A 13,646-nucleotide genomic window follows, 5' to 3' on the forward strand; every position below is an offset into this window, starting at 1 on the left:
GCAGTTTAGAGTTTTATTCATTTTCCTAACTTAAAAGTTTTTAATCTATTTGAAAATCAAGACAGAATCTAATGTAGTTCTTTCTCCTTTGACTATTCCCACGCTAATGGTTAAAAGCCTGTAAAGTATTGTCAAAGATAGAGAGTTCTGCTCTGCGCCACCTGCAGCCCATTTCAATCGCCAATTATGAAATAATGAAAATAAATATAGAACAATACTTGAAAATAAAACGGCATTGATGTAAAAGATAGAATGCTTATTAACCGAAATAGTTGCAAAAAAAAAAAATAGTGTTTGAAATTATTTAAAAATTAATCAGAAAAACCACCAAGTTTGAAGAATGTGTTAACAAAATATTTTAGCATTAATTACAATTTTAATAAATAATAAAAGTGAACAATTAATACTAATTAACATTAAAAAAATCTTTTAATATTTATGTAACAAACGAATAATGAAATTATATTTAGTTAATTATCTGTAGTCTCAGTAGTTTACCACTAGTACATCTGCGGTAAGCTGCTGAGAGAGAATATTTATGGCTTTCACGTCACTGCAAGTGAAAGTTCATTTCGTAGGATGCGAACTAGGCTCAACCGCCTCAATATCAAAGAGAGAAAGGATGGAAAATTCGCTTTGCTATTCACAATTAAAGTTAAATAATATCGTTAAAACATTTATCGATCCCACCCATGATAAAAAATCATTATGTTTGTGAAAATCTCATTAAAAGTAAAGCTTTCTTTATAAAAAGTGTGCAAATAATAACTGAAATTAATATGATAATAATGTAATAAAACTTTTAGGCAGTTGATGCCTCAGGTAATATAAATTAGGACAAGAAATCCTGTTTAGGTTGAACAATAATATATATATATATATAGATGAATAAGGTGTAGTTATCCTTGAGAGTGAAATGAAAGTTAAATTTCAGATATACAGATATACGACATAAATTTCGGATATACTTTACAGATATACTATAATAGTTTCACAAAAATATTTCTAGTGTACTTCCGATTTTACTACAAGTTTCACAAAAATATTTGTACTGTATTTCTGATTCTAGAATGTTCACAATTGATAGAAACTCTGAAATTGAGCGATAGCCTTATGTCGATGAAAAAGTAATAAAGAAAGATTAAAAAGCTTTCATTACGAAAAGAGTGCGCTAATAACATATAAAAGAAATATGATAATAATGTAACAAAACTTTTAAGCAGTTGATGTTATAAGTAATATAAATTAAAATAAGAGAGGGGGAACTATTGCGTATATTTGTTGATTAAGGTGAAATGACCCCTGAATATGATACAATAGTTAATTTTTGGCATTTCTTTATAGAAATGCAGCATGAAAGTATTTTATATTTGTTGGTTACATACGATTTGGAAGTTATAAAACGTTATTATCTTAAAACTGGAGGAGAAACAGGCATGCAAAAGTCTCTTCGAGAAAAGGTGAAAGAACGTTCAACCACTTATCGAGCTGAAACTAAAATCAAATTATTTTTCAAATGCGGAAACGAATATCTATGAATTACAAATTATCATGTTTAGCAAATAGTTGTTTTTTTGGAAATTTGAAATTAAATGACTCAAAAATATTGTCCTCCTCGTTTGTTGTTGCTGTCATAGGCCATTAAGACAAGGATTGCAATTGATCTTGTGTTCTAGTGGCGTCCTCTATGGTCAAAAATTCAAGTTCTGCCACACCCATACGTCACACCAGTTTATAGTACGTACCCATTCATTCATCCACAGATTGTAATTTTGACCTGAATCAGAGAGCGATCAATTTCCAATTCAGTACTCCCAGAGGTATAATTTGCTATGGGAACATGGTGGATTTGTGACCCAACAGATTTAACGTTCACCCGTCACCATTTACTACATGGGGAGTCTTCGGTAGACTGAATTCAAACACCCGTTCTCACGAACATGAATCCAGCTCCGTTCCAAACAAGCTATCCCGACTCCCGTCATCCTCTTATATATAGAAAAAATGGTTTTTTATTTGTTTGAATTTTTTACATTATTATAATTCTGAGTTATTATGATTCTTAAACTTGTGTGCATTAATAACAGAACTCTTGTTTGTTTTTTTTTTTAGAAATCTAGACTTATATTTTTTTAGAAATCTATGTTTCTAGATTTATATTAAACAATTTAATAATTTTTTACATTGATGTTAAGTATAAAATTAATGTAGGGGAGAGTCGGGTAGCCCCGCCCACTTAAGGAGTATTGCATATATTTCTGTATAATATTGAGTAATTATTAATATTTTTGTATGTTTCTATTGTTTTATCATCTAGTTAAATAATGCAAAAAGAATAAACCAAAAAAAAAAAGTTTAACTTAAAAAAATGGAAATTCAAAGAAACATGTTTTTCAGCTCTTTTCAAAATGTGTCGGGTAGCCCCACCCAGTTACAAAAATTATGTTTTTTGACTATTTTTCCTGGTGTCAATGAAAATGACCAATGTATTGACAATAGATGAACCTCATTTATCATTTTTATCACAAAATTATTTTATTTATTACATATTTATATACTTTTAGTGAATTCTATCATGTAATATATCATTTAATAACAACAATATTTATTGTTAAAAATGCATATAACATTCAAATTTAAAGCAATAAAATAACAATCTTTGCAACCGTACATTTATTGACGAAATAAAATTGGGCGGTGATACCCGACATTCATGTGAGCAGGACTACCCGAAATCCAATTTTTTTTGTAAATTTGTAATTACTCGAACAATTTTTCACATATAAACTCCTTTCTTTGTGCAAATTAAACTTAAGACTACATACTTTAATGCTGTATGTATAGAGAAAATTATTTTTTTAGTATTAAAATGAAGTTTAATCGAAACTTTCAACCAATTTTTCTTAATTTCATGACTACTGTATTCAACATATTTTCAAAACTATTTTTTACCATGTTACCAGCTGCATAAATGCTTGAAACTTGGAAAATAATCTTTTTTTAGTATAACAATTAATGTCCGATGGCCCGTTGACTTGAAAAAATATTCTATACACATGAAATTGACAGTGGGCGATGGTACCCGACGCTCCCCTACTCTCATTCTTTTTTCCAAAATTCAATAATGCATTGTGGCATTTCGCCTAAAATAAAGTTTTTCTTCTTCTTTTTTTAAGAGATTTTGTAGATGAAAGTTTTCCTTTGTGCTTAAAAATTTTTGATATAAAAAACAATAGTTACTTTTGACTTTTGAAAATAAAATATCATATAAATATTATAATTGTATGTCATTTACTCGTATGCAGATTTTAAAAGCAGAAAAAATGACTCTTGATGGCTGGCAAGCAAAATTGACTGTAGCCTGTATTAAAGTTCTTGTTTTATTACATGATATAATAACTCTGCCATATTATTTCATCATTGACAAACCTTGGAAAAGATGGAAGCTTGACAAAACAGTGTGGGTGAGTGACGGTATTGTTTAATCCTTCAAATACATTATATATATATATATATATATATATATATATATATATATATATATATATATATATATATATATATATATATATATATATATATATATATATATATATATATATATATATATATATATATATATATGTATATATATATATATATGTATATATATATATATATTTATAACGAGTGATTATTAAAATATAGGGTTATCGAAATTGATTTATCATTTCAACTTATTTTCTAAATGTATCGTTGGTTGTGTTTTCTATAAATAGTTATAAAAGCTCTTTGAATGTTGAGAAATTCATTCATTGAAGCACTTCAGAGTGTAACATTTTATCAGAATGACGAAACTTTTAGAATAAATAAAAAGGTGGAAAGATGTACTTTCCCAGAATTGATTGTTTCAGAAGAAACTGCAATTTTTATTCTTTTTCTTTAAAAAAAAATTATTTATCACAAGGTATGTTTTTGGATTGTAAAATTTAATATACGCCTTTTTTGCTATAATTATGTAGCAAAAATAGTTCATACCTATATATTCCCATTTTTCCCTTTCGACTAAATGCCGGAATTTGTTTTTAAATAAATGCTTAATAATACGTCACGTTTTTTCTCCCGTGGATTTGACAAGGATTTGACTTACGGATCATCAGTTGGACACCACTGATTTAGGTGATAAAGAGATAAAGATATTATTTAACAAGGAATATTAATTTTGTTATTCGTAATAACTTCTTAAATATTACACTTCATTTTTAAAATATATATTTTATATTTTCATTAAATGTATTTATGTAGATATTTTATTAATATAAATTATTTTTTAAAAATAATAATGGTTTTATAAAAAAGTTTTAAGCATAAAAAAAATAATTTTCCTTTCTGTTCACCCGTTTGTAATTTGCTAAAATTGACTAAATACGTAGGGTTTATCATATAATCTATAAAGAATTTTTCTTTTTTGGAATTCATCTGTTTGTTTTATAAAAGCAGAAATACGTAAAAAAATGAATAAATAAATTATGAAATGAGCAGAAGAAAAGAAAAGAGCAAGAAGTTTCTAAAAAATGTAATTTTTGTATATTTTCGAGAGTAAAAATAGGAAAAACAGTAAATGTTTTTCTTGATTAAACTTCCTCAATAATACAGGATGTTCCAAAACTGGTATTTGAGCATTCAAACTTAATTTTTATTCATTTTTATAAGAAGCGGAATACAATGCGGAAGTTATTCAGAACATGTGAGGTTCAATGAAATGATTTACAAAAAAAAAAAAAAAAAAAAAAAAAAAAATTAAAATTAAATGATGGAAGGTAATGATAAAATTTTACATTTTTATATCAGAAGCCATGATGGTTATGATATTAACTACTTGGTTACGTTTAAACAGGAGCATAATAACTCCTTTTCTCGATTTTTTAATGATTATTAACGCCTTTTGTTTCAACTATTTTGTTGATCGAATCTAATTAAAAATGTTTTTGTGTCATGAGTATTTTTTTTCTTCAGTTATGTATTTTACTTAACATTTTTTTACTAAGATGTTCAATGCTTCAAGTTATTATTTTTTTTTTTCGTATAGGCAAAACTTGAAGATGAAAGAGATCCATACGGTTGTTATGTTCGTCAAGTGAAACATGCAATGCCAACAAATATTGATGCGGAAACTATGGAAGAATTGTTTAAATATGCTGTTTTAAAATATGGGGATAAAAACTGTTATGGAATACGAGAGGTTTTAGGAGAAGAAGAAGTAGAAATAAAGCCAGGAAAATTTTTAAAAAAAGTAAATTCTCTAATGGTCTAAAATTTACGAGTATTTTAGAGAAATTATAAATCAGGTACAGTGTTAAATTAAAAAAAATACAGTTAGAAACAAAGTTTAGCTTATAATTACATTTTTATAGGCCAAACTTTAAAATGAAAAATATCTCCAAGGTTGTTATGTTATGTTCGTGAAATGAAGCATGCAATGTCAACAAATATTGATGCGTAAACTAAGGGGAGATTGTTTAAATATGCTGTTTTAAATATGGGGATAAAAATTGTTGAATTGTTGTAAAAAAATGGAAAACGGAGGAGTTTTAGAAGAAGAAGAAATAGAGATAAAGTTAGTAAAATTTTTAGAAAAAGTAAATTCTCTAATGTTCTAAAATTTACGACTATGTTAAAGAAATTATAAATCAAGTACAATGTAAATTTAAAAAACAAATACAGTTGGAAACAAAGTTTTAAATTTTACTTTTTTATAGACCAAACTTTAAAATGAAAGAGATTATACGGTTGTTATGTTATTTTCGTCAAGTGAAGCATGCAATGCTGACAAATATTGAGGCTGAAGCAATAGAGGAATTGTTTAAATGCGCTGTTTTGAAATACGGGGCTAGAAATTGTTATGGAAAACGAGGGGTTTTAGGAGAAGAAGTAAAGAAAAAGGCAGGGAAAGTTTTAAAAAAAGTACATTTTCTAATGTTCTAAAACTTACGACCTTGTTAAACGAATTACAAATGAATTATAAAATTACAAGCATTATACAATTAATTATGCAATTTACAAAATTATAAGTTATTTTTATTATTATTTTTTAAATTCATTTATTATTACAATTTACAAAATTAAAAACATATATACACAATTAATTTAAAAAAAATATATAGTTAGAAACAAGATTCTTGTTTTTACAATCCGGGTGTTTTGTTAAATAACTGAAGTTTGTCAAAACCATATTTATTTAGTTTAGCTTATTAATTAAGATATTAAATAATTAAAAATAAAGCGTAAATAGTAATTATTTTTCAGCTAAATCTCGGAGAATATAAGTGGCTTTCTTTTAAAGAAGTAAATGAAAGAGTTGAGCATGTTGCCAAAGGATTGCTCTCAATTGGTGTAACATCAAAAAAACCCATTGTTATTCTAGCTGAAACGAGACTGGAATGGCTTTTAACCGCACAAGCTTGTTTCCGAATTAATGTTCCAGGTAAAAGAAATATTATATTTATTTTCATTATTTTTTTAATATTTCAACAAATATTCGTTAATCTAGACGGTGATACAAAAAAATAAAAATAAAAGTGGTGTTAAAAGCATTTTAATTTAAAATGCGTTTCCCTCAAAAGCGTATTTTTTTCTAATTTTTTTAAGATAGATGTTGCTTTAAGTGATTTTTCATATTGTGATAGTCATCATTTAACGCGTTTCTAAACCTGTAGTACTACTTGCAAAACAAATTCTAACAATATAGCACACAAAAATCTCATTTACTAAGACACACAAGGATAAAGATGAAAACAAGAGTTGAAATTTATTTAATTTACGTGTAGTATGCAGTCTATACATTCTAAATTCTACAGATCATATGTATCTTACAGTACAGTGTGCCAAAAAAAGGTGAACACCTTGAATGATCCCTTATGTGCGGATTTTCACGGACTAAGATTCAATCTTAACAATTTGAGAACCTGATCTTAAATATGTAACAAAAACGTATTTTTTCAGAATAAACATACCTTTTTTTCAATCTTTTTAGTTTATTAACTCTCAAAGTATGACTGATAGCTATAATTTGGCAAATATGGTCCCAATAGTTTAGTCAGTAGAGCTGTGGAAAGTTAAGATGAAAATTTTCTACGTATTATTTCACCACATCTTGGAATTTTTTTAAACGAATCGATAAATTTCTTTTGCATACAATTATGATTATAGTTTATTCAGTGATAATTTAATTCAAAAATAATTTTTAATAATTATTTAATTATTATTGCTATTTTATTTAATAATATTCGAATAAATTTTGAATTTTAAGGTGTACAAATTTTTACTCTACTTTAAACTTAGTAATTTTACATGACAAAATGCAAAATTTTAACAAAATTGGTTGAATAGTTTAAGAGAAATATCATTTTAAGAGGTAGTATATTTTAAATTTAATTACTCAGGAATTATTCGACCGATTGCGCTCAAATTTTGTCTTTCCTAATTTAAAATTATGTATTTTAAAATGATGTACAAATTTGTATACCTTGCATTTCAAAATTTTTCTATTATTAGTAAATAAGGTAATAAAAAATAATTAATAACTATTAGAAACCATTTTGGACATGGAATTATCTTTGGATAAACGAATATTATAATTTTGCGCAAAAAGTTTTCGATTCGCTTAAACAGTTGCATGAAATGCGCGAAAAATGAAATTAACATTAAAGGGTCCAAGTTTTAAACTGCTCTTCTGTTTAAATTATTGAGATCATATTTTCAAACATTACGGCTTCACCCCATTTTTTGAGGGTCAAGAATCTTAATCCGTTGAAAAAAAGGTATATTTTTTTAGAGATAGCATGCTTTTGTGTTTCATTTCGTATTTCAAAATATCGTCTGCACTAATTAATTAGCATATTTAAGGTTTTGTTCTTAAGCCATTAAGAGGACACTATAGGAAATTTTTCATGGCAAGTTCTGTTTTAACTCCATTGGTATTTTAAAATTTAAATAATGGAAAAAGTGAGTTCAGATAAATAAAAAGATAACTGTGAAATTTAAAATGATGAAAAGAAGTTTCAAAGTATCAAAATGATGAAAAGAAGCTTCAAAGTATCAAAATGATGAAAAGAAGTTTCAAAGTATCAAAATGAAAATAAATTATGGCAGAATTGCTTCCCCACTAGCATATAATTAATCCCGCAGACATATATTTTGGGTACTTTGAAATCTTTTTTTACCATTTAAACTTCATAGTTTACCCTAGGTTTAAATGAAATCCCATTTTTCTATACTTTAAATTTTAAATTACGATTGTGAGTGAAATAGAATTTGCTCTGAAGAGTTTTTCCCTCGGTAAAGTGTCATGTTGAGATTGAATTCTGGTACATGAAAATCCGATCAATAGATCAAAAGTAAGTGTGTTTAATTTTTATTTTCAGTGTTTTTATTTTTATGCCGAGCTGTACATAAATTGATAGATATGAAGGAGAAATGCATACATAAATTAATGTGTATGCGTTTGAAATCTGTTTAAGTTACGTTTGGTATGTGATTTAGATATTCCTGATGCAGCATACATTATTTAATTGTGTATGAATTAATGCTTATTAAGAATTAATCCAAACATAAATTAATGCATGTGAGGTAGAAATTAGACTAATTTATGTGTTGTGAGTAGGTGTAAAAAGTGTGTTTAATTTTTATTTTCAGTGTGTTTACTTTTGTGTCGAACTGTACATAAATTGATAGATATGAAGAAGAAATGCATACATAAATTAATGTATATGTGCTTGAAATCTGTTTAATTTACGTTTGGTGTGTGAATTAGGTATTCCTGATGCAGCATATATAATTTTATTATATATGAATTAATGTTTATTTAGAATTAATGCAAACATAAATTAATGCATGTGAGGTAGAAATTAGTCTAATTTATGTGTTGTAAGTAGGTGTAAAAAGTAAGTGTGCTTAATTTTTATTTTCAGTGTGTTTACTTTTATGTCGAACTGTATATAAATTGATACATATGAAGGAGAAATGCATACATAAATTAATGTATATGTAATTGAAATCTGTTTAATTAATGTTTGGTATGTGATTTAAGTATTCCTGTTGCAGCATATATAATATTATTATACACGAATTAATGTTTATTAAGAATTAATGCAAACATAAATTAATGCATGTAAGGTTGAAATCAGACTAATATATGTGTTGTATATGATACTGATTTACCGGATCCTATAAGCATGATTTTTCAGTGTATTAAGTTATGCATGTAAAGGATTATTAAATTTTTATAAATTGCTGGCGTTAATATTTTAACTTCTGTGTATTTCAGTTGTGACGTTATATGCAACTTTAGGAGAAGAAGGTATTGTTCATGGCATGCGAGAAACTGAAGTCTCTCATATCATTACTTCATCAGATTTGTTGCCAAAATTAAAAGTATGAACACTATTTTTCTTGCATTAATAATCTTTAAAAATATAATTTAGGAAGAAACAATGGCTTCGAGCAAGTTTTTTTTCTTCTAATTTTTCTTAAGAAGAGTTGGGAAATACTTTCAAAGTAATCCTCTTAATTACAAATCATTTCCAACTTCATTTTGTGATTCGTATAACGATATTTATGAATCGGGAAATTTATAATGCAAGAAATAAAGTAACTCTCATTCTTTGTGAATGAAACGCTGATTGGAATGGAAAATAAATGAATGTTACCTAAAATTCTTATTGGATAATGAGAAAGTAAATTAATATATGTATTTCTTAAATCAGTGACTTTGTTGGTTAGTTAGTTAAGCAATGCAAAAAAAAAAAGTAAATACAAAGAAGACTAGAAATTTTTTTCCCCTATTTAATCGTTTTGCATATTTGACTTATATATAAATACAGAGTAAAAGTCACTCGAAATTTTTTTCACCGATATTTTTTCTATTATTTTATAACAGGCGTTGATCAGCCGATCCATTTAGCGTACGCGTGCCTGTTAATGTTCCACTTCATACCCCTATAATTTTTAGCTGAATCCAGTGGACACACTTGTTTTCGTGAAAAAATTTTCAGTGTATAGTGCGGCTATCGGGAGAACTCCTCCAGACACCAGTCGCACGTCGTGTGGGATACCACGGTTATGAGGAAAAGTTACTTCAAAAAGAGGTATAGGGTGAATAACTTTGTCTTGATCTTGGCATAGACCAGCGTGAGTAAACCAATCGACACTTTCATTCCTTCATCGCACCCCCATTAGAAATGTGCTCTTACATGTTACTATAACATCAGACAGCACCAGGCTTTTAGTCCAGATGAATTCTCCTCAGAGCCACACAATAACCAACCAGAATTAACTTAGCGAGTTAAGGCAAAACCACTTAAGTTACTACAGTTAGCACAATGGCTAGCAAGGGAATAGCTCGCGAACCGTCCAGAAATGTGGATAGTTTGCGTATCCAATGGTCGTTGCCGGCCAGGAACATTACCCGCGTTTTCAGTAAATCGAACATAGTTTCATACATCTCAGTAACAAGCTCTATATCCTTTCTTGGTAAATTAAAACGGATGTTCTGTTATTAGTCCTCAATTTTTCTACATCTTTTTTTTCGAAAATGACGGTACACAAATCCAACGAATATAAGCCATTGCTCTAAAATGACACAAAATGGAAGCAAAAGGATTCTACCTTTAATTATTAAAGAGGAAAAAATTTTGTGATCGATTAACTTTTGAAATACATTTTTAAAAAAAATTGTATCACCCAAAAAGGCATTTTTTTTGCAATGTTAACGAATCACTTTAAGCACTTAAAAATAGAATATTAGCACTGGTTTAAAACGCAGTGTAAAGCGTAAAATTAGCATTAGATAAGCATAGCATTAGCATTATAGCATTGGATTAGCAGGAATTAGCATTAGCATACGAACCATTAGGATTGTAGTACAGTACGTGAAAATCTGATCATTAGATATAAAGCTATTCAAGTTGATTCGTTTTTCATTTTGCCGACTCTAACAACAATTTACGATTTATTCTTATTATCAGGGCTCCTAAAATAATTAAAGAAAACCTAGAAACGTTAGGTTCAAACTGATAAAACCACTCACAGTTTTCCTTTCACAATAACAAGAAAATTTACAAGTATTAGAGTCTCCCAGATAAACTTAAATATGTATTGCAATGAAACAAAATTATTTCATAAATTGGTGATTAGTTTAAGTAAAATTGATATGCTACATTTTATTTTAGAATGTTCTACCTCGAGTTCCAAATGTTACTCATTTAGTTTATATGGAAAGTTCGACAAAAAAGTCTACTGAAGGTATACCAAAACATGTAAATTCACTGCCGTTTTCACAGCTTGAAAGTAAAGGGAAAGAATCTAAAGACTCTTCTGGTAAACGTGGTCTTTTTTCGTTTGTTTTGCTTAAATTTGCAATATGTATACATAATAAAAGCAAAAGAAATGAATGAATTATATTTTAAGCTGTATTAGTTTCTGATATGTACGCTGAAGAGTTAAATGTATTGCTATAAACAATGAATTATACACAGAGAGAAAAAGTGATTAAAACAATCGGAATATGGTAACATTTAACGTGCTTTTGGTCCTATGGGAGCATTGAAAAGCTCTGTAATTTTTACCGATGTGCATGTTACCGATGTGTATGTTAAATAAACATAGAAACATAGTTTTGTAATATGTGATAAAATTTGGTAAATGTGGTAAAATATGATAATTTCATCATGATACCTTAGAGCACGACATAAAAACCATTCATTCGGTAACATTTACTTTTTAGTTTTGTATTTTTTAATAAATGTGTAGTAATAAGAACTATAATTTTGAATAAAATTTACAGTTAACCGTGACTTTATAAACAGAAAAATTCCAAAATACATGGTTTAAATACCCCATATTTCGTTTTTATTAACCAGAATTATGTTTTTTTTTAATTTTTTCTCTTTACCCGAAATGTCATTACCATGCAGTGCGGTAATTTCAGCAGAATTTTTTTCTCCGTGAATTGATTAAGGGCTAATCTTTTCCATTTATGAGTCTCATTTTTAAAATCGTTTATTACGCGAGTCATAGTTTATAACTTGCTATTTTATCTGTAACAATGGTATAGAACAAAAAAAAAAGAACAGTTAATATTCGTAATGATGTGAAATAATTAAGATACTTAATTTTTTTAAAAATAAATTTTTATCTAATTGTCTCAATTTATTTATTTATTATATTAAATCAAAAACAGCTTTTTTAATCAAAAACAGCTCTTTTCTTTTTGAATAAAAGGTAGAGGGAAATTTTTGAGTTCCAGTTTGAGAAATGTTTTGTTTTCTTTTTCTTTCCGTTAAAATATCTGAATAAGGACTAAGCTGTTTTTCAAACTAAATGTTCAATGATCAACAATTTTAATGAAATTTATGCATTACAAAATTTATGCTTAGATAAGATTAATGCTTAGATAAAATTAATATAAATCAGTCAAGCAACTTAATGTCAATTGAGAAATGAAGATTGACACATTTTTAATCAGAAAATATTGTTATTGCTAAAAATTGAAATAAAAAAAATTATGGAAATTGGTTGAAAACTATGCTGCTAGTTTTCTTAAAGTAAATGACACTTCTGTCATTTTGATTTAAAAATATAATGAATTAATTACTTAAAACTTATTTTATTACTTTATTCTTTGTTTTAGAAGCAAGTTTTTCTCCACCTAAATCTGAGGATATGGCGATTCTTATGTACACAAGTGGATCAACTGGTATTCCAAAAGGTTGGATTGAATAGATTTTTATATTTGAAAGCTGTATTTATTGAATTGGTTGATCGAATTATTATAAATTATTAAAATTAATTCTAAAATAAAAATAGACACAAGTTTTTACACTTCAACGAGCTAAAAGAATTAAGGTAAATTATGAACTCGTGTAACATGCATTTTTTATTATAAAATAGTATGCAGACTGGTGCTAAAATTACAAATATGATAATTATCTGAAAAATATGAAAATAATTAGATACATTAGTAATATCATAGAGCAATAAATTATTTAAAATAACATGGTATTAATTTTTAAAATCATAAATTATATTTATTATTTATGTTTCTAAAATAGAAATTATTTGAAAAAGGCATTCAAACTATGCTTGTAAAACAAACCAACTTTATCATTCGAAATTTCAATGCTAAAGTATTTCTTAACATGGACATGGTTTTATTAGACATGGTTTTAAGAAGTTTTAAAAATTATAAGTAATTTGATGCGCCATCACGACAGGATTAATAAATGTTCCGATATTTAACTTCTAGTATTAAACATTATACTGATGGATAGTTTTCCTTAGGTGTAATGATTACTCATAAGAATATTTTAACAACTGTAAAAGGATTTGCTGAACTCATGAATAGTCCATCTTTGCAACTGAAGTAAGTAATAAGTTATAGATTTAATAAAGCGTTATTTCAAGTCTTGAAAAAATAGTCAATAATGTCTTTTATTTAATTAAAATTAGGTCTTTTATTTAATTTAATTAGGAGTGTAAATTTATTTTTTTGTAAGCCATAAGTTTAAGGCATTAATTTAAATTTTGAAGTAACAGGCTTAAAAATTTTCATAGAAATTTCTTTCACGGAAGGTCCCGTCAGCTCATGTAAGTTGTTAAAACAGTAAAGC

General features: G+C 27.1%; 1 protein-coding gene across 2 annotated transcripts in view; it reads left to right on the forward strand.

Annotated features, from left to right (window-relative positions):
• The window catches only part of LOC107443697 (long-chain-fatty-acid--CoA ligase 4), a 47,030-nt gene that overhangs the window by 15,096 nt on the left and 18,288 nt on the right, over nt 1–13,646 (forward strand). For both annotated transcript variants that reach the window (XM_087155192.1, XM_087155193.1), the window contains exons 2-8: nt 3,306–3,464; nt 5,069–5,272; nt 6,286–6,463; nt 9,305–9,411; nt 11,208–11,355; nt 12,668–12,745; nt 13,318–13,399. In XM_087155192.1, coding sequence (XP_087011318.1) covers nt 3,324–3,464; nt 5,069–5,272; nt 6,286–6,463; nt 9,305–9,411; nt 11,208–11,355; nt 12,668–12,745; nt 13,318–13,399 — 938 coding nt within the window. In that variant the 5' untranslated portion in view covers nt 3,306–3,323. The remainder of the gene's footprint in view (nt 1–3,305; nt 3,465–5,068; nt 5,273–6,285; nt 6,464–9,304; nt 9,412–11,207; nt 11,356–12,667; nt 12,746–13,317; nt 13,400–13,646) is intronic.

This window comes from Parasteatoda tepidariorum, chromosome 11 (genome assembly GCF_982258835.1).
Source record: "Parasteatoda tepidariorum strain Cologne lab strain chromosome 11, Ptep-v5.0, whole genome shotgun sequence".
NCBI lineage: Eukaryota > Metazoa > Arthropoda > Arachnida > Araneae > Theridiidae > Parasteatoda > Parasteatoda tepidariorum.